Consider the following 26165-nt stretch of genomic DNA (forward strand, 5'->3'; position numbering starts at 1 on the left):
GGCATTGCTATACGCTGGAAATAAAAGAAACAGAAAACAGAGGATTTAGCAAGAGCCATTTAAGTGGAAGGAAAGAACCCTGCAGCATTGTATGCTTCCTGCCTGCATAATCTGAATGGGGCCTTCATTTTTGGCTCTTTGTGGGACTGTTGTCTTTGGCATATAGATTATTTGTGTTGCAGAAGTAATGCTGGTTGGTGTTTTGAGATGAAGGAACTGAGGCATGTAGTTCTCTAGCCTGGTGCGTGGGGGGGCGTGTTTTGTTCACATAGGCAACATGCTGCCACCTGTGTGAATGTGGCTCTCTTTGTAGCACGAGCTTGCGTCCTGAAGCTTGGACCCCTAGCTTTATGGATCTTGGTGTTAACCTTAGCGGCTGACTAGGAGTTGGTCGGAATCCACTGTTTCAGTGCTTGAGGGGTTCCCCCCCTTCCCAAAGTTTTAGCAGGGAACAGAGCCAGGCCAATGTAGAGCCTTTTCCTTCACCCCAGAAGTGGGGAACGTTGGCAAAGAAAGTTCAACGTGAAATGTTTGGTAGGTTGCTTTACTGGGTGTGTGTGGGGTGGGGGGGGGGAAAGGGGTGTTTGGGTAAGGGGCACCCACTTTCGGGGTGTGTGTGTGTATATAGAAACTCCAATGATCTTAACCCCGTTGCTGAGAGGCATGACTCTGACAGGGGTTGTGCTCCTTGGCATTTGCTGCATCCGTCCTTTCCTGCAGCTGGCGAGGAGCGCTGGTCTCAGGGGAGGAATCTCTGAGGCTTCAAGCTCTGAGTACCCTGGAGCAAAGAGCAGAGAGGCTGACACAGACCGGGGGGGGGCAGGCCTGGGGAGAGTTGGATATGCTTGTAAATCTGCTACAGCCAGGAAGATAACTGGAATCTGCCCCTCTTGGGTGCAGACTTAAGGGGTTGTGTCTGGAGGGGAAAGGGACAGATTTTCCTGGAGTTGGGAACAGCCTGTGGACAATCAAAATAGCAGTTCCCAGATTTGTGTGTTTGTTTTTGGGTCCATCAAGTCCCTTTGCCTGAGCCGCAAAGGCCGGGCGGGCCCCTCGCTGCACAGCAGCTGCGTGGAGCTGTGGTGACTTTATGGGAACGGTCAGATATCTGGCCCAGCGGAGGCTGGATCTTAAGGAAACACAAAGAAAAAAGAGTAACAACAAACGGCGATTGTTCAGGAAGATGGGGGGGCGTCTAGGAGGGGATCTTACGTTGCTGATATGGTACCTGTGTGTGTGTGTATATACCACCATACAGAGCTTTGTGGTGCCTTTTCGTAGAGAGACAGCAATCCTGCTCCATAGCATGGGGGAAGGAGCATGGCCTAGTGGATAGCACGCTGGTCTGGGATTCAGCAGATCTGGACTCTGTTCCTGGGTCTATCACCAGCCTGCTGGGAGACCTTGGGCAAGTCACTTCCTCACCCTCTGACTCGGTTTCCCTGTCTGTAAAATGGGTACCTCATTGATAGATCTCAAAGCGCTTTATCAATGGAGAGCTCTAGCTGAGAGCCAGGCTTTACTGTGTCAGGAATAGACCTTCAATGACAAATGGGATTGAACCACAAACACAGTGGGTGGCCCCATCTTGAGTGGGCCGTACACCCCACGGGGCTGGTCTGTCTTTTCCCCCTGACACTCTGGCAAATGTGTGTGTAACTTGCCATGCCAGTAAAATCTCTTTGAATTTGTAACGACTCTGGGTGGGCTTTTCAAAGTAGCCCGAAGCGTGGGGTGGGGTGTTAGGTGCCTAAATCCCTTTGACTTCAGGTTCAGATGTCAAATGCCCTCTGGGCTCCTTCCATCCTCCTAGCCTCCAGCGCTGAAGTCGGTTCCTGGCTGCACCAAATGAAATAAAGGTCTTTCTGAAGCGGCCTTTTGACTCAGGTTATTTATTAAGGCAAAGTGATGCAACCACCTCCTGATGGGAGGGAGAAAAGACGAAAGGGCTGGGATGGGCTCTCTGGCTCAGAACATTCGGCGGCCCTGGAAAATTCCTGTGCTAAACTTGGAGGCTTTTTCCTCTGGAACACATCCGTCCTGGTAGACGTTCTGCATGCCCTGTTGGTACTCCTTTAACCAGACTCTTTTCATCCATCCGAACAGATGCAGCAAACCCTCCAGCGCTCCCTGAAACTTTCCTTCTCAACCTTTCTCCCAAACCTTCGTTTGCCAGCCTTGGGGTCGGGCCACCCAACGTTTGCCCTCCCACGAGGATAAACTTGAGAAATCCATAGCTCGCCACGCACCCATGAGCGCCTCAGCGGGCTAAAATAACCCTTTGGGATTTTTTTCTTTTTTGAGAGACGCTTTTCCGTCCTGTAGGCTCTGCAAGGGTTGGACAGATGCCTCCGAGCTGCAGCCACCTCTTGGGGGGAGAGAGCCAGGCTTTCTGCCCCAGCAGCCGTACAGGCCAGAAAGTCCTGGGAGGTGGTGAAATTAATAGGTTTTTTAAGGGGGAAAAGGGGTCTTTACGATGTAGCCTAGCCTCCTGTGTAACCAAGGCCAGAGAGTTTCATTCCTTCCCTGACCTCTAAGGTCTAATTCCAGGGTCAGTTTCCTGAACTGGAATTGTGTGTGTGTGTGTGTGTGTTCACAAACACACCTACACGTGCGAAAAAGAGAAAGTGGCAGGGGATCAACAAGAGACCAGAGCCGATTTACGTCCTGTCCTGAGTGACACCTCTGGGCCGGTGCTCACCGCAACCCCCGCACTGGGTTGTTGCTCACAACCACTTCCTGTGGCAGCGGTTGAGCGGAAGGCTGGAAGGGGGGTTCCAGGGCTGAGTACTGAGCCACAGCCTGGAGTGGTATCGAGCGGCGTTGGGTGAGCGAAGACGTCAGTCCTGGCCGTGCCGTCCTCTGACCTCTCTCTCGCCAGAGCCAGCCCGGGCCCTAGCTCTGCGCTGCGGCTTTCTTCAGCTTATGCAAGACGTGCGGCCTGTGGGGTCGTGGGGTCGGGCTGCCGCTTACCCCTCACGGCTCTGTCCTGTTGCATCGCTAGGGGAACCTGCCTCAACCCCTCCTTTCCCAGCAGCCACCTTGGATACGGCCAGCCCGTCCCTTTGGGCACCTCAGCGCTTTGCTCCTACTTGGAGAAGCTCAGCTGAGCACAGATGATACCTGCTCCCCCTACACAACTCCTTTGCCTGAGGGCAGGCAAAGGGGCCGTACGTTAGCAGCAGTACTGGCTGCTCTCCCCTGGTACACCTCCAGCCAGCTCTCAACCCTGCATCTCAGCTATCCCGTTCCTGCACTTGGGGAAGGGCGTTCAGCCATCTCTGTGCTCCCCCCATTCCGCTCAGCCCTCAGTGTAAGTGAGTGGAGCCCCGAGGCTGCTCTGACAGGTTACACACGGTTTCCCAGAGGTCATGGGGGGCTGAGAATACCCATGATGCAGTGTGCTCCAGCCAAGTCCCTGACCTGCCCCCCACGCTGGGGGCTGGGAGCAGAGCTGTTGCAGAATTAATACACCAGCCATGGAGAGGCACCTGATCCTGAGAAACAGGCCCATAGCTTCTGTAATAAAATTCTGGCTGTCAGTTGAGACCTCTGTTTGCAGCCTGAGCCTGTCGTCATCAGGGACCTGCCGGAGACGTGTTCTCTGCGCTTAGCAAGAATCCCTTGGATGTATTCGCTTGACTGAGAAAGAACAGGAGTGTTTCTTCCCAGGACTGGTTAGACTTTGTGCAGTTGGCTGGAGAGCTGGGTGACTTGTGTTGCAGAAGTAATGCTGGTTGGTGGTAGAGGTGCGAAGAACAGGAACCAGATCTTCGGTGGCTTCCTTCTTTTTCTTCTAGGATGAGCAAGATCTGATTTTTTTTCAGAATTACAAAGAGCCAAGAATAAACTGCCCTTAAATCTCGGGCAAGGCGTGTTGGACAGGCAGACCGGGTATAGGGATAGGACTGGCTGTGTGGAACAGGGGCGGGTTGCTCTGTGGGCTGGACGCAGAAGACTGGGCTTCTGTTCCCAGCCTGCCCCTGACTCACTGCGTCACCTTGGGCAAAGCCAGGAAATAAATGATAATTCGAGCCTTCATCTCTCTCTGGATCTCAGCTCTCTGTCTCACAAACGGGGGGTATAAATAATCCCACAGCGGGAAGGGCAGGGCTGTCTAGTGGGTAGAGCGCTGGATGGAATTTAAACCCGAGTGCCGTTCCCAGCTTGGGCACTGGCCTTGGGCAAGTTTCTTCCTCTCTCTCTCTGCCTCCGTTTCCCACCCCCTTTTCTCTTTCTTGCTTTTTTGACTATTGTAGAATCAGAGCAGTGTTGGGCCAGGTCACCTAGACCAGCCCTGACCAGGCTTCGTCCAACCAAAAGCCTCCAGCAACAGGGACTGTTGGACTCAGCTTCCAGAGCTTAACTCCCCCGAGAGAGAGTGATCCTACTATCTAACCTGGAGCTAGAAGAAGAAGCCCATTGCTTCTTGTCCTGCCTTCAGTGGACATGGAGAATACTTGATCACCCTTAACGTAGTTGAAGACCGTTATGGGTCATCTTTCGTCAAGACTAGACTGCCCAGTTATTTTAACCTTTCCTCATAGGTCAGGTTTTCTCAACCTTTGATCATTTTTGTTGCTTTTCTCTGGACTCTCTCCACTTTGTCCATATCTTTCTTTAAGCGTGGTGCCCAACGCTGGCCACAGTACTCCAGCTGGGGCCTCACCAGTGCCTCGTAGAGTGGGACAGTTACCTCCCGAGTCTTATGTACGACCCTCCTGTTAATACACCCTAGAAGGGTATTGTCCTTTTCCCACACGTGCATCGCATTCTTGGCTGTTCAATTTGTGATCCACTGTAATCTCAGGACCTTTTCAGCAGTATGACTGTCTAGCCAGTTATTCCCCATGTTGCATTTGTGCGTTTGATTTTGCGCTTGTCTTTATTACGTTTCATCATGTTGATTTCAGACCAAGTCTCCAAATGGTCAAGGTCCTTTTGAGTTTTAATCCTGTACTGTAACATGCTTGCAACTCCTTCTAGCTTGGTGTCCTCCAGAAATGTTACATGCATTGTCCAACTCCTCCGTGAAAATATTGACAAGTACTGGATCTAGGACACACCCCATGGGACCGCACTGCATACATCTCCCCATTTGACAGCGAACCACTGTACAGCCCCTGCCACAGTGGGGCCCTGATCTCGGTTGAGGCTTGTAGGCTCTGGCATACTATTGACTAGCATGTGATTTGTTGGTAGCACAAACCCTGAGTGAGCTTGTTCTAACATTCCCGCAGTGGTCAAGGTAAAAATGTGACTCCCGGTAGCAAACTGGAAATATTTGGCAGTTATGCAGCTGTTTACGTCTTCAAAAGGTTGTGCAAACATGAGCTAATTCCCTCCTCCCACATCCCTCCGCCAGAGAAGACTCAGCTTCTGTCTACACTACAGCCGATGTCGGCAAAACCTACATCGCTCGGGGTGTGACTGTTCCCATCCCCACCAGTGGGATAAGTTACGCTGTGGTAAGCGTCCGTGTGCGCAGCACGCTGTCGGTGAGGGAGCTTCTCTCTCAGACATCGCTTCGGCTGCTTGCGGAGGTGGTTTGTTGAGCATCTTCACCAGATGCTCTGGAGTGGGAGCTGATTGGGGGAGGAGCACCCACAGAGTCAGTGCCTATGTGTATAGACATACCCTTATTCTGTCCTCTTGGGGGCAGATACCAAAAATCTGTGTTTTTTTTTTGTTTTTTTTTAAGGTGATTTGCTGAATGCCTCTTTTCGCAGTTGCCCCTTGACTCTAAGGAGCTTTCCAGGGCTTGGGCACCATTCAGTTTATTTTACCAGCTGACTGAAGATAAGCAGGAGCCCTTTAACTCACAAAGTAAATAAATACAACAACCCGAGTGTCCGGGGAAAGGCCCTCCTCTGGAGCTTGAAAACCTCTTGCAATAGCTTCCTGTGTCTCCGCTCTCTGTGATGCGTGTCTTGGGAGCATCTCATGGACATCGCAAGGGGGGGGAGTGCGAGGTGCTGCCCTCGAGTTCCTCTTCTAGCTGTGCTCTCACTCACGCTGGCGTGTCTGCACTGTAGCAAAGGAAAAGGCATCTTCTGAACTTGGGTTCAAATAACAGGGAAGCCTCAGCGACTTGGGTGAGCAGGTTGAGTTCACGCCCACAGAGGAGCCTGGGCTTGGACTGGAGTTGCTAACCCAAGTTAAAACCTGAGTTTGCCGTGTCGTCTTTGCTGTTTTACGCCATATTAGCTAACGTGGGTTAAGAACAGATCCACCCCTCCAGGGAAGACACCCTAAACAGGATCACACTGCGAAGCAGCGGTCCAGCTCCACACAGAGTGATGGGACTGGTGTTAGCGGTGGGTGAGTTGTAACTCACGCCGCTCCATCCTTGCTGCATCACTCCCACATCAGCAGCAATTGACCCAACCGGCAACTTGAGCTGAAAGCACCACTTAACCTAGAGGGGTGTGTGTGAGAGTTGGAGTAGGGGCTATACCCTGAGCTGCCAGTGCAGAGAAGACATCCCTGGGTGGGCCCCAGCTGAAATCAGGGTCCTATGGTGGTCGGTGTTTTACAAACACTTTGTGAGAGAGAGCATCTGTGATGTGCGCGTGTGAGTGTGTGTGCCCTTGCACGCGCACCATGTACCTAAGTAAACTGGTGCAAACCCCACGTGACTTCACTGGCTGGTTTTTCCCCAGCTGAGGACCTGGCCTGGCTTTGCTCAGCTGGGAGCTCTGTTGTCCGTTTGCACTTGTTAGCCGCCTTGCATGTAAAACGGCTGTGGCTTTTGCCCGGCAGCCTCTTGACATCCTGCCCCTGGTCCAGCCTCGCTTGCGTGCACCCAGGGATATTAATAGGGATTCCTGCTTGCTTTACATCTGCTGAGGAAGCATGAGTGGCGGCTAAGCTGTCAACACGTGCAAGGGGCTGAGAAGCCCCTATCTTCTGGGATTGTCAGAGGGGCTTTTCTCACGCCAGTCTGGCACCGGGGGCTTCAGCTGACTCACATCCTCCTTATCTTGCTGGCAAGGAGAGTGATTTGTTTTGAAACCTGGGCTTGCAAGGGCTGCTGCTGCATGCAGCCTCAGGGAGGGACATAGCCCTGCAAGGGGGCAGCACCATTTGCATTGCAGAATCAGACTCCTGTGGCATCCAGGGCTGATGAAATGTTGTCTGTTAACAGATTCCCCAGCTCTCCGTTAAGTATTCCCCTGCAAAGGGAGCTTAACTCTAAGCATGGGAGTGGTCCCCGTGGAGCGTGTACATGGGAGATTGTACCGGTTTAATTGGCTTAAATTAAACTGGGGCAACTATTCTGTGTAGGGGAGGGGTCAGATTTTCAAAAGATCCTAAGTCCCCTGGAGTTCAATGGGACTGAAGTTGCCTACGTCACTTTTGGATGCTTTTGAACATTTTACCCAAGGCTTGCTGCAGGGGCGGTGTGGCTTAGTGGATAGAACATTGGCCTGGATCCACGGGAGCTGGGTTTGATTCCTGGCCCTCTTTCCATCCCCTGCACCAGCAAGTCACTTCCCTGTGCCTCAGTTTACCCAGCTCTGAGAATAAGACTACCAGCCTTCTCTGTAAAGTGCTTTGAGAGCTACTGATAAGAGCGTTGTTAATGCAGATTACAAAAAGGAATGTGTTACTGAGATGCAATGGTAATAAACCCTCCCTGAGGGACTCCCAGCCAGCCGGAGGCACTGCAGCCCGGGTAGAAGGTTTGCCTTGTTGATGCCACAGCCCACTTAGCTGCCGACACATCGGTCAAATGGGTCTGGTGCATGCGGAGCGAGCGGCCTGCTTTTATCTGTTCTGCAGCCATCTGGGGCCCTGGTGTCTGCATGGTGACAGTTCCTGTCGGGAGAGATGCGTTTGTCTCTGCCCGCGCGCTGCGGGGCAGTGAATGATCAATGTGAATCTGTCAGAGGAGCTGGTTTTCAAAAAGTGCCCTCTGAAATTCAGCCACCTTGAAGGCCTCTTGAGGCAAGCACCCGAAAATGGAAGATCTTGGCCTGGGGCTGCTGGAAAATGTCGGCTCTCTGCTCACTTGCGTCTCGTCTCCAGCATTCTGATGCTAAGCGTGCTCCCTTGCCCCCGGGCATCCCAGGCGCGTCACAATGAAAGTCCTCGGCTGCTGGTTTGGAGTTGTTTGGGGAGGAGATGGGGCCAGGTCTTCAGAGGGTATAAAGTGGGCAGCACCCCGGGACGTGGCGGATCCATGCCAGTGTGTACCAGTCGAGGAAACTGACCCGCTTGTCTAGTGGTTGTGGCCAGGGGCAGGGAGTGGGGAATAGAGATTCCGGACGCCTGGGTTCTAATCTCAGCTAACTGTGTAGCCGGGGACGGGGCTCCTTTCCCCCAGCTGCTATAGGGATGTTACCGATCTCTGAGGTATCCCTGGATGTGGAGCGGTAGGTGCTATGTAGGGACAGAGTCATGGTGTCTGTCTGCTTTGGATTGGCCTGAGGCTGCACCCTGTATATGGCGGGGGCTGAATTGTTCCTAGCGGGCAAGAATCCTGGGCCGGAGCTCTCCTCTGTGAGCAGCATCCCCAGACCGTCCTCGCGGCTTTGCAGCATGCTCCTGGCAGCTCAAAGAGGCAAGAGGCAGGGTAGGTTTGTGGAAATTAACTGGAAGCGTATGCGAGATCCTGGAGTGGATTTTCCCGAGATTGCTCCCCTTTGGCACACTTGCCCGCGGTTCCGCATCTCCCTCTCCCCCTCCCCCCTCCTGCTGCTTGGGCCTGGAAGAGAACCTCCCCCTCCCTCCACGTTATTGTGTATTATGTAGCCTCTGGAGGCCCCCTCTGAGATCAGGGTCCCCACTGTTCTAAAGGCTGCACAGACTCCTCATGAGAGACCACCCCTACCCGGAAGAGCTCTGTCACGGAGTGTGGGGGAGTCCAGGCCCTGCACCCCTCTTCCTGGGATCCACTGAGACTCTCAGCCAGCCAGTAAAACAGAAGGTTTATTGGACAACAGGAACAGTCCCAAACTGAGCTTGTGGGTACAACCAGGACCCCTCAATCACGTCCTTCTGGGGGAGCAGGGAGCTTAGACCCCAGCCCTGGGGTTCCCTGTGTTCCTCCACCCAGCCCCAAACTGAAACTAAACCCACCCAGCAGGTTCCCTGCTGCAGCCTCTGTTCACATTCCTGGGCGGAGGTGTCACCTCCCCCTCCCCCTCCTGGCTCAGGTGACAGGCTCTCAGGTCTCCCATCCCCAGGGCACATTCCCAGGTCAACACTCCCCCCTCCCTGCTGAGTCACATCGTCACATCTCTCCCCCCTTCGAGACTGAACTGAGCAGGGTCACGCTGACCAGTGACCTGGGGAAGTTCGGGGCCCCCTCTCCGGGACAGCGCATCCGCTATCAGGTTGGCACTTCCCTTCACGTGGACCACGTCCATGTCGTAATCCTGCAGGAGCAGGCTCCATCTCAGGAGCTTGGCGTTGGCTCCTTTCATCTGGTGCAGCCAGGTCAGGGGAGAGTGGTCGGTGTAGACAGTGAAGTGTCGCCCGAAGAGATAGGGCTCTAGTTTCTTGAGGGCCCACACCATGGCCAGGCACTCCTTCTCGATGGCCGCGTAGTGTTGCTCCCGGGGTAGCAACTTCTTGCTCAGGTACACGATGGGGTGTCTCTCCCCCTTTTCATCCTCCTGCATTAAGACCGCCCCCAGTCCCGTGTCTGAGGCGTCGGTGAACACCACAAAGGGCTTGTCAAAGTCTGGGTTTGCCAGAACTGGGCCACTGACCAGAGCCTCCTTCAGCGCCCGGAAAGCCTCCTGGCACTGCTCGGTCCAGACCACCTTGTCTGGCTTCCCCTTCTTGCATAGCTCCGTGATGGGGGTGGCGATGGCGCTAAAGTGGGGCACAAATCTTCGGTAGTATCCTGCCATCCCAATAAAGGCTTGGACCTGCTTTTTGGTGTGGGGAGCGGGCCAGTCTCTGATCACCTCCACCTTGGCTGGTTCCGGCTTTAGGCGGCCGCTCCCCACCCGATGGCCCAGGTAAGATACTTCCGCCATCCCCACCTTGCACTTCTCCGCTTTTACAGTCAGCCCAGCCCCCTGGAGTCGGTCCAGCACTTGTCTAACTTGGGACACGTGGTCCTCCCAGGTCTGGCTAAAGACACAGATGTCCTCAATATACGCCACGGCAAAACTCTCCATCCCCCTCAGGAGCTGGTCCACTAGGCGCTGGAAGGTGGCCGGCGCTCCCTTGAGGCCGAAAGGCAGGGTCAGGAACTCATAGAGCCCCAGAGGGGTGATAAAGGCCGATTTCAGTCGGGCATCTGCATCCAGCGGCACTTGCCAGTAGCCCTTTGTAAGGTCCATGGTGGTGAGGTACCGAGCTCCTCCCAGCTTGTCTAGGAGCTCGTCCGGCCTGGGCATGGGGTAGGCATCAGATACAGTGATGGCATTGAGCTTCCGATAGTCCACACAGAACCGGACCGACCCGTCCTTTTTGGGGACCAGCACCACCGGCGAGGCCCAAGGGCTGGCAGATGGCTGGATCACCCCCAAAGCCAGCATGTCCCGGACCTCTCTTTCCAGGTCCTGAGCAGTTTTCCCTGTGACTCGGAAGGGGGAGCATCTTATCGGCGGGTGTGACCCTGTCTGCACCCGGTGGACAGTCAGATTAGTGCGTCCAGGCTGGTTGGAAAACAGCTGTCGGTACGGATGCAGCACCTCCCTGACCTCAGCTTGCTGGGCAGGGGTTAGCTGATCCGAGAGGGGAATTGTTTCCAGGGGGAAACCAGCTCTGGTCCCAGGGAATAGATCTACTAAAGGGTCATCTCCCTGCTCTTCCCACTGTCCACACACGGCCAACACCACATTCCCCCTGGCATAATATGGCTTCATCATATTCACATGGTACACCCGGCGGTGGTGCGCCCGGTTTGACAGCTCCACCACATAGTTTACCTCATTGAGCTGCTTGACGACCTTGAAAGGGCCCTCCCAGGCGGCCTGTAGTTTGTTCTTTCTCACTGGGATGAGAACCATCACCTGATCCCCGGTGGCGTAGGCACGGGCCCGTGCCGTGCGGTCATACCAGACCTTCTGCTTCCTCTGGGCTCTGGCCAGATTCTCCCTGGCCAGGCCCATGAGTTCAGCCAGTCTCTCTCGGAAGATCAGGACATACTCCACCACTGACTCTCCATCGGGAGTGGCCTTCCCCTCCCATTCGTCTCTCATCAGGTCCAGGGGGCCCCTCACCCTCCTGCCATATAACAGTTCGAAAGGCGAAAATCCGGTCGACTCCTGGGGCACCTCCCTGTATGCGAACAGCAGGTGAGGTAAGTACTTGTCCCAATCCTGCGGGTGCTGGTTCATAAAGGTTTTCAGCATCATCTTTAGCGTCCCATTGAACCTCTCCACCAGCCCATTGGACTGGGGGTGATACGCTGAGGCCCAGTCGTGCCGGACCCCACATTTCTCCCACAAGCACCGGAGCAGGGCCGACATGAAGTTGGAGCCTTGGTCTGTCAAGACTTCCTTGGGGAACCCCACTCGGCTGAAAATGGTCAGGAGCGCATCGGCCACGGTGTCTGCTTCAATGGAAGCTAAGGGCACTGCCTCGGGGTAGCGGGTGGCAAAATCTACCACCACCAGAATGTATTTCTTCCCCGACCGGGTCGTCTTGCTGAGAGGCCCCACGATGTCCATGGCCACCTTCTGGAAAGGCTCCTCTATGATGGGCAAAGGTCTCAAAGCCGCTTTCCCCTTGTCCCGGGCCTTCCCCACCCTCTGACAGGGGTCACAGGATCGGCAATACTGCCGGACCGTGGTAAAGACCCCGGGCCAGTAAAAGTTCTGTAGCAACCTCTGCCGGGTGCGCCGGATTCCCTGGTGCCCTGCGAGGGGGATGTCATGGGCCAGGTGCAGGAGCCTGCGGCGATACTTCTGGGGGACCACCAGCTGCCTCCTGATCCCACAGGACTCTACTTCCCTTGTGGGAGCCCATTCTCGGTACAGGAACCCCTTCTCCCACAGGAACCTCTCCTGGCAGCCTCTCCTCATGGTCCGTACCACACTGAGGTCGGCCAGGTCCCTGAGCTTCCGCAAGGAGGGGTCTTTCCTCAACTCGGCCTGGAACTCAGCAGCTGGGGCAGGGACGGGGCCCGGTTCCCTCTCGCTGGCCAGGTCTGAGGCCTCCGCCTCTCTAAGCCGTGCCCCTCGGCCCTCCCTCCCCACCAGGGTAGGGTCCTGCGCCTCCGGTGTGATACCCTCCCCGAGGTCAGGGCGCAGTGCCCCTCGCCGGCTCTGGCTACGCGTCACAACCAGGGCGGCCTGGGGCTTGCTTGGCCAGTCCTCTAGGTCTCCCCCCATCAAAACTTCAGTGGGCAAATGGTGGTGTACCCCCACATCCTTGGGGCCCTCCTTGGCCCCCCATTTCAGGTGTACCCTTGCCACGGGCACCTTAAATGGGGTCCCGCCCACCCCTGTCAGGGTCAGATAGGTGTTGGGCACCACCCGATCTGGGGCCACCACCTCGGGCCGGGCCAGCGTCACCTCCGCGCCCGTATCCCAGTATCCATTGACCTTCCTCCCATCCACCTCCAGGGGAACAAGGCACTCTCTCCGGAGGGACAGCCCCGCGCCCACCCTGTAAACTGAGCACCCTGAGTCCAGAGCCTCCAGCCCTCTGGTGGAGCTGGCCTGGGGTACTCTTCCCTCCGGGGCAGGTGGTAAACTGGTAGGCCCCCTTTCCTGGGTCGTCTGCCCCTCGTCCAGCTGGGTCCCTACCCAGTTAACCCTGGGTAGGTTGGGTCTGCTCAGTCTGTCCCTGAGCCCGGGGCACTGGGACCGTACGTGGCCTCTCTGGCCACAGTGATAGCAGCTCAGGTCACGTTGGTCCCCTCGAGCGGGTCGGAGGGGCCCGACGCCAGGCGTTCCCCTTGGGAGGGGGTTCTCCCTATTTCCCCGCTGGGAGGCCCCCTGGTGACTCTCTCTCTGCATCGGGGGGGGCCTGTTCTTTTGGGGCTCCTCCCGGCTACCCCCTGACCGACTGTTCACAAACTCGTCGGCCAGCTGCCCTGCGTGCTGGGGGTTCTCGAGCTTTTTGTCCACCAACCACAGCCTCAGGTCGGAAGGGCACTGTTCATACAGCTGCTCCAGTACGATTAGGTCCAGCAGGTCCTCTTTAGCTCGGGCCCCAGCTGTCCACTTGCGGGCATACCCCTGCATCCGGTTGGCCAGTTGTAGGTAGGTGACCTCAGGCGTTTTACGCTGACTCCGGAACCTTCTCCGGTACATCTCGGGGGTCAGCCCAAACTCACGGAGCAGGGCCTGCTTGAACAGTTCATAGTCCCCTGCCTCCGGCCCTGTCATTCGGCTGTACACCTCCACGGCTTTGGGGTCCAGTAAGGGGGTGAGAAACTGGAGCCTGTCTGCAGGGTCAACCCTGTGCAGCTCACAGGCATTCTCAAAGGCCGTCAGGAAGCTATCCATGTCCTCCCCCTCCTTCCGCTGGGCCAGGAAGCACTTATCAAAGTTCCTTGCCGTCTTGGGTCCCCCCTCACTCACCGCAGCCGGGGTCCCACTGCTCCTCAGCCTGGCCAGCTCCAGTTCATGCTGTCTTTGTTTCTCCTTCTCCTGACGCTCCCTCTCCTTCTCCTCCTGCTCATGTTGACGTTGTTTCTCCTTCTCCTCCTGCTCATGTTGACGTTGTTTCTCCTTCTCCTCCTGCTCATGTTGACGTTGTTTCTCCTCATGTTGACGTTGTTTTTCATGATCCTCCAGCTCCCTCATTTTCATCTCCCTCTCCCATTCCAGCCGCCTCCGCTCCAGGGATGGGGAGCTCCGCTGGGAGGATCCCCTGCTGGGTGCCGGGGTCAGGGTGCCCTCGGTATTCGCTGGGCTTCCCCCAACCCCTCCCCCGGACATAGGTAGGAAGGGTCTCGGGATGTCCTCAGCAGCAGTCTGACCCCTCCCAGCCCGGTCAGGCCCCAGGGCCCACGCTGCGTCCCCCGGGCAGCTTCCCTCAGGGACAGGGATCGGGTCATCCAAGCGATCCCTCTCCTCCAGCTGGGCAATCAGCTGTTCCTTGGTGGACCTCCCGATGCGCAGCCCCCTCTGCCTGCACAGCTCCACCAGGTCGCTCTTCAGGCGTTTAGCGTACATCTCCCTGCTGGCCACTCGCAGGCCGGGCAGCTTCCCACGGTTTCCAGGAAAAGCCCCTCGTGTGCCCGTCCTTCTTGAGGTCACCGACTCTTTGCCAGGGTCGAGCTGCAGACTCCTCCGCCCCTGGGACCGCTCGCTGCAATCCCCTGGGGGACCCTGTTACTGCAAAAGTCTTTCTCTCTGGTCACACATTCCCAGGGGTTAACCGCCCCCCGAAACCGTCTCTCTCTGAATCTTCAGCACGCCTGGTCCCCGTCAATTCCCCTTCGTTTTACTGCTCCCCAGTCACTTACTGCAGGAAGCGCCGTTCACGGGGTGCAGTAGATCCCACCGCTGCCACCAGTTGTCACGGAGTGTGGGGGAGTCCAGGCCCTGCACCCCTCTTCCTGGGATCCACTGAGACTCTCAGCCAGCCAGTAAAACAGAAGGTTTATTGGACAACAGGAACAGTCCCAAACTGAGCTTGTGGGTACAACCAGGACCCCTCAATCACGTCCTTCTGGGGGAGCAGGGAGCTTAGACCCCAGCCCTGGGGTTCCCTGTGTTCCTCCACCCAGCCCCAAACTGAAACTAAACCCACCCAGCAGGTTCCCTGCTGCAGCCTCTGTTCACATTCCTGGGCGGAGGTGTCACCTCCCCCTCCCCCTCCTGGCTCAGGTGACAGGCTCTCAGGTCTCCCATCCCCAGGGCACATTCCCAGGTCAACACTCCCCCCTCCCTGCTGAGTCACATCGTCACAAGCTCACAGTCTAACTAGGCCAGACTGATGAAGAGAGGGGAAGGGAAACGGAGGCACGCGGCGGGGAAGTGACTTCCCCAGGACCATGCAGCAGAGTCACGGCTCGAACCCAGGTCTGCGGAGTCCCAGCTCAGTGCACTGTCCCAAAGCGAAGATCAGCTTCCCCCTGGACTCTAACCAGCGACGTTCACGGACGGTGGCTGCCGTGCGGCTGCAGCTCTCCCTGAAAACGGCAGTAGGGTTCTGGAGGGCAGAAGCATTTCCTCCCCACATCCCCGATCGGTCTGAGGTGACCTGGCCCAATGTGGACACAGCTATACCAGTGTAAAAGTGTTTATATTGGTATCACTAATTGTCGGGAGGGAAGGTGCGCTAGACCAGTCTAAGTGCATCTCCGTTAGGGGTTGTACGGGGTGGCTCTTTTAGTTGAAAATGCACCCCGTCGCCATCATACGTACACCAGTATGATACCGGTGTGCAGGCCAGGCCTTAGGCTGTGAGCTTCTGGGTGCACGGGCTGTCTATTTTTGTTGTGTTTGTACAGTGCCTAGCACAATGGTGCCTTGATCCAGGCCTGGGGGCGCAATCCCAATGCTAAATAATAAGAATCGGGGTTGTGGCTGTAACCTGGGAAAGTGCAGTCTTCTCAGCACTCGGGTAAGTCTCCCAAGTGGGTTTTATTTGAATGTTCCTTTCCGTCTCTGACACTCAAGCCACGTAGCTTGTGAAGTCTCCAGTCCTCGCTTCGTGCCCTCTTATCTCTTCACTTGTAGCTTTTCCCCATTTTTATGTGTCTTTGGGCTGGTGCCAGATCAGTTACAGGCTGCATTTGTGGGGGGAAGAATTGCTTCTTTTCAAGTGGTTTTCTGAGGTTAAAAATTCATGTCTAAGTCAGCCCTTTGGGGTGTACCGCAAGCTTGTCACATGTAATAAATTGGCTCATTTATTAACGAGCAAATGCAGTTGAAAGGAAACAAAGTGGCTTGTAAATTAATCCTGCCCCATTTGTGATAAGTAGTTGATCTGCTCTTTCCACAGGGATAATGGGCAGGGAGATCCGTTTTGACTGATCGACACTGTGCTTCCTATGGGTGCCTTCCCTTGACCTGTTTGGAAACACGGCTAATTAACCCTTAATTTGCAGTTATTCTGAGCCTAGGAGAGTGGTTTTATTTAGATAGAGCTCTCTTTAGAGACAGATGCTATTGTGCAGGAGCTGTTAAGAAGGCTCTTAACCTACGGAGTTGCCTGGTTATAAATCAAACAGCGTTCTCCTCCAGAAGGGAAAAGAGAGGGAGATGCAAAGACAAGCAATGGCAGAGTTTGGAACAGAACCCAGGAGCCCTGGGTGCCCGTTCCTTGCTCTAATCACTAGATCCCTCTCCCCTTTCAGAGCCAGGAGTAGAACTAGGGGTCCTAGCTCCCAGTCCCTCCCTGTTCTAACTCACTAGGCCAAATAGAAACCGGAGGGGCCGTATAAACAGAATCCTTCCTAATGGGTGGCCTTTTAAAGTCACTGCAACCGAAACAAACAAACAAAGAGGAATAAATGTTGCCCCCTTAGAGGCCAGGGGATTCGTGCAAAGAGTTGTTGGGGCTGCATGTTCCTGTCTGGATCCGTTAGCCTGGTTTCCTCGTGGCATTGAAATGTTTTCCTGCCTCCGTCGCATGAGGCAGAGAAACGGGGCTCCGTGTTTCACGGCCTGAGCTTTTCTGATGGCTTGTAGGTTTTGCTGTTAGCCGGGAGCTTGGCACACTGGGTCTGAACTTCCCTTTCGAGTAGCCAAGTGATGATTGGCTGTTTCGAGCCTGTGCGAGTGAGGCTGGAGGGCAGGGAGATGCGTGAAGACCTCTGTCTAGGAACTATGCTGAATAGGTCTCGTTCAGGGTTAAGAAAAATACAGGAGGCAGGCCAGCCCTGTGAGAAGAGGAGTGCATGTCTGTGCGTTTCCTACCCCCGCCTCTCCTCGTGCGTGTTCCACCCCGAGGCTCTTCTCTTCTCAGCCAAACAAAATGAAAATCGAATCAACGCCCCTTCTTCCCAGTTCCCTGCACCATTCGCTGGTGCATGGAATGAACCCTGTGAAAGGGAGCAGTTGCCCCGGAGCCCTGGCCTGGACAAACCCTTTTCCCCCAGGGACTGGCAGAGGCCTTGCCCTGACCGAAGTCGCTAGCCCATCAGCTCAAGCGAACGACTTTCGGATGCACCCTCCGTGAGCGAGTGCATCTGCAGCTGAAGGAGAAATCGTGCGTCAACGCGGGAAAACTCCAGTTCCTTCATGTCCCACTCCACAGGGATGTCACGTCCCCTTTCCCCTCCCTGCTACGTTGCACCTTCTTCCCAGTGGGTCTCTAAGCTTGGAACTCGCTCTCTTCTCCGTTCAGCGACACATCTCCATGACTTCCTGCATCCACGGCCGTCCCTATTCTGTGCTTGAGCTGTCCTCCCACATACCCCTCCGGCTGGGTTAGACCGCCACCCGCGTGGGACAGGGACTGCCTCTGTGGTTGTAAAGCACCCTGTTACATTTACGCCACTCTGCAAAATGATGGTCAAAATGGCACCGTCTGACTGGGCAGATTGCCTCCCTGTGCAGTCAGCCCTACTCACTGGCTTTGTTTGTGAGCCCCGGGTGCCCCGCAGAGCCCAGACCGCTGCAGGAGCTGGATTCTCTTCCTCCTGGTGCAGGATTCCACCCTCCAGTCCAGCGCCAAAGCGGAGTGGTGATGCTGGCACCGTGCGTGGCAGGCTGTGGCATGGCCGGGATGGCTGTTGCGGGAGGGGAGAGGGCACAGCACAGCTGGTTAGGGGAACTGGAGACCTGCCTTCAATTCTTTGCTCTCCTGGGGTGATCTTGGGCAAGTCTCTCTCTGTTCCTCATGGGAATAATGATCCGTCCGCATCTCTCCGAGGGGCCGTGTTGGGGTTGGATACTGTGTTGGCGGGCAGCCCCTAAGTTAGGATGCAGAGCTAATCACAACCCATGCTATGCCCTGGAATGGCTGCCCCAGGCAGGGAACCCCACAAGGCACCCGTTGCTGGGCGCTTCCTCTGTCCCTTGGGTTCCCTTTCCCGTGTGGCAGGCTCCCTTTCCTGTCAAGGCCCCATTCTCGGGGGGAATGGGCACGTCAGGAACACTGTGGATGTGTCCGTTCTGGTCTGCCCCGGGCAGCCTGGCAGCTTCGAGACGTGTGTCCCGGGTTGTAGGAAGGAGCCGGCTGACGCGCCCTGTCGGATGGGGGAGACTGGGTGACGCTGGGCCAGGGAGGGTGGCGCAGGAAGGAGGGGTCGCTCTCGGGGGTGAAGTTTGCTGTGTCTGACGAGCTGGTCAGTAAAAGTGTTGTGTGAACAGTGGGTTCTGTTTCCTTACCGGGGTGAAATATCTACACCGATGCCCACATGGGTAGGGAGACGGAGCCACCCGCCGGGGGCCAAAGCTGCAGCCAGGGCACTGGTTCCCTCCGCCGCTGTTAATCTGGTCTCTCCCTTTGCTCTGCATGGGATACTGGATCCTTGCAAATCCGGCCCCTCTCAGCGCGTCCCTGCACAGAGGAGCCCAGGCGGGACCCACCCTGTGTGGCTGCATTACCTATACCCCGTCCCCGGGGAGTTTGAGCCTGGCTGCCTGGTGTGCTGTATTTGTTGGATCTCGGGAGTGAAGCTGGGTGGAGTGGGGGCAGTGCTTTGGATGGGAGACCCTAGCTATGGCTCCCCGCAGGAGCGCCGGCCTGTGGGATTGTGGGATAGCATTGGTAGACTCTTGGGACATGAGTCTGGGGGACCTGGGCCCAAGCTGCGTCCACACTGCAAAACAAGAGGCTTGGCCCCCCCGCCTTGCCCAGTCCTAGAGCCTGGGCCAAGGGGATTCACTATTCGCCAGATAGAGTTGTGTGTAGATGGAAGGGGGCTTTGGGCTCAAGCCAGAGTCGGAGCCCGGGGTTTGTGCAGTGTAGACATGCTCATGGGAGTCCGATTTTTCAAAAGCAGCCAAGTGACAGTAGCACTGAAGTCTCACTGGAAACGAGTGCAGTTTGGTCTCCTTGCCCCACGCCCCAGCCGTGCATGTGAACGTGGGTTCTGCGCACGTGGGAGGGTTTGGTGTGGGAACGATGGGGGGCGGGGGCGGTAAGAGCATGCAGTAAACCTGCAGTGTAGACATCCCCCAGGTCTGTCTTGCAAATGGCACGGTTCTCCCTCGGCTCCAGTTGCGTGTGGCTTTGTGCTGACTGTGGGTGTTTGCATCAGAGCCCAGCGGGTATGAAATGCGAGTGGGTCCTTTTGCACTGGTGGGAGTGGCAGGGCGCTGGGAGGAAGGGAGGGATCCTGATCGGGGAGTGCCAGGGGCTGGGTTCTCGTTGCTTGCGTGGGCCAGGCCCAGCCGCAGCCTCTGGTCCTTGCTGCAGCTGCCAGGTGTTGCTGTGTCGAGCGATTCCCTTCCCCTCTCTGCTCAATCTCTCTTGTGTTCTGCTCTCTTCCAGGTCCGCAGAGCAAGGTGTCACGGTGCCAACCCAATGAGCATAACTGCCTGGGCACGGAGCTGTGCATACCCATGAGCAAGCTGTGCAACGGCCTTCAGGACTGCTTCGACGGCTCGGACGAGGGGTCGCACTGCCGGGGTAGGGGAGCGCCGACCGGTCCCCGGGGCAGCCCGCACCTCGCTCTGGGCTGAGAGACTCCGCCGTCGGGTGGGAGGGGGGTAGGAAAAATGCCTCCGTAGTGCGTGCGGCCACACGGGCTGTTAGCAGGACGTGGCCCCGGTAGGAACCGCGATTCGCCGCGGCGTGCGGCGTGTTCGCACAAGAGCGGTGCACTCGTGGAGGTACTTCAGTGCGACACCCCCCCCGCCCCGCCCATCGTCAACGCGTCCTGGGGGCTGTGGGTTAGAAGACCTTGAAGGTTCCCTTCTGCAGGAGAAATGGCGATTGCTCCTGCCCCGGCAGGCTGTTGCATAGCTGCACTCTCTGCTGAGCAGATGGAGGCAGGGAGTTTGGGTTCTGGTTTAGTTCAGACACTGGTTTCCTCCCTAGCCAGGGGTCTTAGCAGGCAGGGCTGGGAGCACAGGGATTGAGGCCTGCTGGTCGTGACCCCTGAGCCCACAGTTCCAGGGGCCGTGCTGTCAGTAATCTGGCTCTGAGCTGGATGAGCTGCGGAAAGGGCAAAGAAAATTCGTCTAAAAGGCCCTAAATCGGGCAAAGTGCAGAGCAGAGGCACCTGCCTTGTCTGGGGTGCAGGACGGCGCCGCCTAGGCACCCCAGTGGGGAGCAGAGCCTCATTGTGCTGCACTTACCCCTTCTCCTGGAGAGCTTGCCGCCTGAGCAGGCAAGAGGCAGGGAGGGGAAACTGAGGCACAGAGCGGAGCAATGACTTGCCCAGGTGGCCTGAGCCTCCTATTCAGTGGCCTACCCCCTGGCCCGCATGCCCTTTGCTAATGAATCCTCCTCACCTCAGGGGTGAGCAGCAATGCTGGCCCTGCCAGCAGCTCGCCCCAAGCTACGCCCTCTACCGAGCGGATCAGATTGTACCAGGTGTCCCAGCTCTCTGGGCTTGGAGCGTGAGCTGTTCGGGGGCTGTTCCCACAGCGACCCTGCCATACCTGATGGGGAAGGAGGGTCGGGGCGTAGCCTGGCCCTTGGGAGACCAGGGTTCAATCTCTGCCTCTGGCTCTGACTCCTTGCGTGTTCTTGGCCAAGTTACTCAGTTTCTGCCCCTCAGGACTGTGGGGATGACAGCCCTGTCCTGCCCCCCCAGACGTGTGGGAGGCTGAATACGTTAGACATTGGGAGGTGCTCAGATGTGTCAGATAAGTACCGAAGATACAAGTACAGAGTCCCTGCTGCTTATACAGAGGGTGCCTATCTCTTATCTAGTGCTTTCCCAGGGAGCTCAAGATCATTATTCCCGGTCTCCAGAGGGGGAAACCGAGGCACAGAGCAGGGAGGTGACTTGTGCAAAGTCTCCCAGCAAGTCAGTGGCAGAGGTGGGAATAGAGCCCTGGGCTCTGGCGTCCCAGCTCTCTCCTCTGTGTCCCCTTGCCTTTGTGAACCGCCTGTTCAGGCACCCGGAAACATTCCCCTTTGCATAAGCATCTTCTCCTGGCTCCCTGCACCAGATCCCTGGCCCAAATGTGTCTTCTGAGCTATTTATGTAGATTAATTTTATAGAACCACACACCCCCTCCCCCCCTCCCCAGGCAGCTGAGAGACCCGAACGGTGTCTCAACAAGTCTGGGGCGGGAGAGAGGGTTAATCAGCAGCTGGATCTGTGAGGTGGGGAGGTTTAATTCTATCTGATGTTGGGTTACACCTACTGCAGCCGGGCACAGAGCCGAGCAGGCGTTGGGAGCGCTCGGCACTTGCGGCAGCTCTCGGATGAGGATGCTGGGTGGCTTTTGAGATGTTTGGATACAGAAAAGCCAGGTTTTCCTCTCCGATTCTCAGTGGTGGCCCTGTGGATCTCGTCAGGCTGGTGGGACCCACTGCAGTCAGCTAGTCTGCGTCTCTTAGGCACTTCTGTGGCTCCCAAGCCCCCCACCCTCTCTGGCTTGTTTATCCTCGCCAAGCCCTGAGGCAGGGCAGGATTGTTACCCCCATTTGACAGATGAGGAAACTGAGGCATATAGGGGCGAAATGACATAACCTGCGGTCCCACAGGGAGCTTATGGCAGAGCTGAGGCCTTGCCTCCAGACTAGCTCACTAACCATTGGGCCTCTCTGCCGTTGGAGTCTGGCCTGCTCCATGCAAGAGATGAAATTGCACCTAGTAATTCCCCACAGTGGAGAGAATCGCTCTTCCTTGGGTGAATGGGGAAACTGAGGCGATGGGGCTTGCCTAAGGTGTCACAGCTGATCAGTGGCAGAGCTGGGGCTAGGACTCAAGTTTCCTAGGGCTTAACCAGCGCACCTCACTACCTCAAACAGCTGTCCTGATCTCTACCCTGATAATTCTCCTTCCCCTGGGCCCGAGACAACATGCGAAGGGGCCACAGCTTTTGTCTTGGAGATTTAGATGCATGATTCCTACATGCTCCTAAACCCCATAGTCACTTTGGGAAAATCGCTAGCAGCCCTATATGTTCTTCTCTAACCTTACGCTGGCTCACCAGCCTGCAGGCAGTTCCCAGTGCACAAGCAATCCTACGATAACAGATCAAGGAGGGGCACACTCCACGGAGGAAGGGAAGAAATATTGGCTAGTAAAGAAGCAGAGATCCCAGTTGCAACCTTCAAACAGGCAATTATTCCTGGTAGCAGAGAAGGGAGAGCCACAAACCTTGACTGTTCTTTTAAAAATCGCCAAGGGCTGGAATTGTAGCAGGACTGTTTCCACCAGAACAGCACCCTTAAAAAAAAAAAAAAATGAAAATCCTAATATTGTTGGGGTTTTCTTTGGTGCGTGTGGCACATGAGCTGAGAGGAGACTCTGAAATGAACATGCAGGCCTGCCAAACACCCTGCAAAGCTGATAAACCATGTGAACGAGTCAGCTGGCCCACCTGGCTTATTAAACTTGCATACGCATAACACGGGGGATTTAGAGCGGGATTGTGAGCAAATCTGTACCGTTTTTGCTAGGGGAAAGGGCGCTCCTCCCACTGTGTGTTAGACAGCCAACTGGCCTGGGGACCGTAGCCTGGGCCGTGACCTCCCCGTGCAAATGCAAAATATGAACGTTAGGCATATGCTGTGCCAAGGAGGGTAAACGGTGCTGGTGTGGCTTTCCTTTGCTGGCCCTTGTATTGTGGCAGATGGATCAGAAATGGATTGCATCCACGCTGCTCCTGCGGCCTTGTCCGCTCTAGAATGTAGGTCTGCTAGAACTATCCGGGTCTAGGTAAGAGTGGTGACACACCCCTAGGCTGGCTGCTGTTATAGCGGGATAAAGAGGAAATAAGCTATTTCAGTATAAAGTACCATTAGCCTGTTATAACTGTGGCCAGACTAGGGGTGGGATAGATAAAACCATCCCCCGAGCTGGCATCATTGCACTGGTAAAAGTTCTAAGTGAAACTGAATTAAGCCTGGGTTAAACTCTGAGCAAACGAGAGTCATGCTGGTTTAAAAAAACCCAACCCTGCACTGATTCTAGCAATTTAAGCCCAAAGATCAGTGGATGGGAGACAGTGAAACGCTGGTGTAATAGGGTGTAAACCAGCCCATAAACCAGAATCCGAGAGTCTACACAGACATGTGAACTGGATTAGCTAAATTGGTTTAAATCCACATGTTTAGTTCTGGCTGTAACAGGGTCCTTGGGCCAGTGTGGGAATTTGCAGTTGACATCCCCCCATGCTCCAGTTCTGAGCTTGCATTAGATTTTCGTTCCCCGAATGTCGGGGTGAGATTCACACCGCCGGAAGTGTTTACAGACCACTCCAGTGCAGCTAAGCGTCCTGATTCCACACCTGCTTCTGGCCAGGGTGTCAGGAGGCATCCTATGGGAAGCGGTTGTTGCTCCCTGGTTAATTGGTGTGGTTTCCCGAAAGTCCCCCTCCTGAGCTGGACTCGACCTCTGAACCTCCTGTAAACAAAGCAGAACAGATTTGGACGGTAAAGTATTGTGCCCCCCTGGATCTGCGAGGGTGACCCTGGTCAGAGGCTGCAGGACCTGGTGCCAGAGGTGGTGACATTTCCTATCTGACTTTAATGTGGTTTTGGGGCTGGGGGGGCTTTTCAGAATCACGGGCAGTTTGTTTTACCATACACCGTGTCCTCCGGGCTCTGCAGTGCTGGTTTCTGGGGGTGTAGAGTTTGGGGGGAGAGGGGCTGTAGGATGTGGGTGGTATGCTGCTGCCGTCCGTTTGTCCTGTTCCCCCTCACCCCCCACTCTTCCCCAGCCCTGAATGTACTTGCAGATTAACTGTCCCGGGTGTGATGCGAGCCCCTGTCCCAGCCCCCCGGGGGCAGGCAGAGGGGAGTTGGGTCTCGGGGTTGCTCTGCAGAGAGGGGTGCTGGTAAGTGGGTGTTCAATGAGCTGTGGTCAGAGATGGCGTCTCAAACCCTCCCCCGTGGAGCTCGGGCTAACAGCTACTAATAACCTGCACTGGATTAAAAGTGGTGACTCCTTCCCTCCCTTCCCACCTCTCCCACCCCGAGCCAACCAGCCCCCCACCCTGGGGCCGGATTGGAGCCAGCATCCCCTAGAGGGGAAAGGCCCCATTCCCCACCACCCTGAGCCATCCAGTCCCCTGCCCTGGGGTCAGATCAGAGCTGGCACCCCACAGAGGGGAGAGCCCCCATGTCCCATTCCCTGCCCCCCTGAGCCAGTCAGTCCCTGTCCTGGGGCCGGATCGGATCCAGCGCCCTCTATAGGGGAAAGAACCCATGTCCCATTCCTAGCGTCCTTGAGCCAGCTGGTCCAAGCTGTGGGATGCATTTGATCATGAAGTCTCTGAGAGAGGGCTGTGAAAGGGGGAACACGGAGAAAAATGGCCAGATTTTCTCAGCTTGGCAAGGTTCACGTTTCGATTGTTTTGCACACAGATTTGATACAGACCCGAGTTCATTCTGCTTTGCGCTTCCAAGCCACGGGGGCGTTAGGCAGGAGAGGGGAAAAAACCCTCAAACAAAGAGACCTTTGTGGGCTGAAGTGCTCTTCTGCTTCCCACAATGAGTGTCCCTTCGGCCACAAAGCCTCCATCCCAGCCCTTTGTGTGTTAATTGGGTCACGGAAGCCTATCTTATCATTGCTGTGTTTGAGTAGCTGGGTTTGCCCCGGACGCCTGTCCATTTTGTTCTTGCTTTGCTTTTGTGGAGCAGCTTTCCGGGTTGCATGCAGGTTGGAAAGCACAGCTTGTTCCCAAGGGATTGCAGTTTGCACCAGTGCAATGCACTCCCATGCTAGTGAGCTGGAGCATGGTCCAGTGGTTAGGGTGTTACCTAGGGGCTGACGGTTCGATTCCCTGCTTTGCAATAGGCTTCCTGAGAAAGGCATTTAATTTCTCTTTGCCTCAGCTCAAAGTGCGGGCAATAGTATGGCCCTACCTCAGAGAGACGTGTGAAGACAAATTAATTAAAGATCCAGATGCTCAGATATGGTTCTCTATAAACAGGTGGACAGTTTGCGTCACGTGACTACAATGTGAATTGATATATGCAAATTTCGCTAATGTAGAGCCTGAATTCTGGCCCGTATTGTCCCCTTTTTATGAGAGAATCTCACTCTGTATGTATGTGTAATAAAACCACCTAGCTCCTATCTACCGCTTTTCATCAGCGGACCTCAACGCTCTACGCAGTCTATCTTCACGACCCCCTGGGGACCCAGGGGCAGATCCGTTATCCTCACGTTACCGGTGGGGGTCCGAGGCACAGACAAAGCGGGGTGGGGAATTGAGCCGAGGTCTCCCCAGTGCATTGCGTGGATGTCTGTATAATTACCCCCTTTGGTAGGGTAACGGGACCCATCATTACGTGATCTTGCTAAGTCCAGGAAGCCGTCAGTTACTGGCGCAGCGAGATAAGTGCTCCAGGCGAGGTTTCTCATCAGCCCCAGCCTTCCTCTGAGCATTGGGGAGCGCGGGGCAGATGGACACTCAATTAACATTTATTTCAGCCATGGATAGAAATTAATCTGTTCAGAGCCATGAGCCAGGCAACCTTCAAGGCCCTGCAGCACGGGAGCCTCCTGTGTGTGGACTGGGCGTTGGGCGCAGGGGAGGTGCTGGACACGCTTGGGGCGGACCCCTCCCAGGAGCACAGAGATTTAACGCATCCAGCTCCTGCCTGGGGGGCTCTTAATAGATGGGCAGGGACATATTTTCTCTGCATTTGCTGGTGAATCCGACTAGGGCCTGGTTCCCTGCTGAGCTCGTTGGGGGTAGGTAGGTCTGGGGAGGAGATGCCACAGTGACGGTCACCCCAGAGCTTCCCGGGGCCTTGCTGCAATGGTCCAGACCCACACCCTGCTCTGCTCTTTCTCTGCTCCAGGACGGGGGCAGGGTGTCAAAAGAGCTTAGCACCCAATGGGAATCCCCCCATCCGCTGTCCCCATTGGGAACAATGGAGTATCCCCCTTCTGGAGAACAGTGGGGGAATCCCCCCACTGAGAACAATGGAATATTTCCCTGCTGGAGAACAGTGGGGGAATTCCCTCCTCCCCTCCCTCCATTGAGAACAATGGACTATCCCCCTGTTGGAGAACAATGGGGGAATTCCCCCATCTGCTCCCCTCCATTGGGAACAATGGAGAACAGTAGGGAATTCCCGCATCCTCTCCCCCACTGAGAACACTGAAAACCCCTCCCAAATGGAGAATCCGCCTGTTGCATGTATTGCCCGGAGCATCCAGCATGCCCCATTTCTGTGCTGGGTTCTGCGGGGTTGTCAGTCGAGGT

The 26165-nt window shown here is 55.8% G+C and overlaps 1 protein-coding gene across 2 annotated transcripts in view; it reads left to right on the forward strand.

Annotated features, from left to right (window-relative positions):
• Positions 1-26165, forward strand: part of LRP1 (LDL receptor related protein 1) — a 187191-nt gene that overhangs the window by 42771 nt on the left and 118255 nt on the right. For both annotated transcript variants that reach the window (XM_073318798.2, XM_073318799.2), the window contains exon 3: positions 19312-19449. In XM_073318798.2, coding sequence (XP_073174899.1) covers positions 19312-19449 — 138 coding nt within the window. The remainder of the gene's footprint in view (positions 1-19311; positions 19450-26165) is intronic.

Source organism: Lepidochelys kempii, chromosome 20 (assembly GCF_965140285.1).
Source record: "Lepidochelys kempii isolate rLepKem1 chromosome 20, rLepKem1.hap1, whole genome shotgun sequence".
NCBI classification, from domain to species: Eukaryota; Metazoa; Chordata; order Testudines; family Cheloniidae; genus Lepidochelys; species Lepidochelys kempii.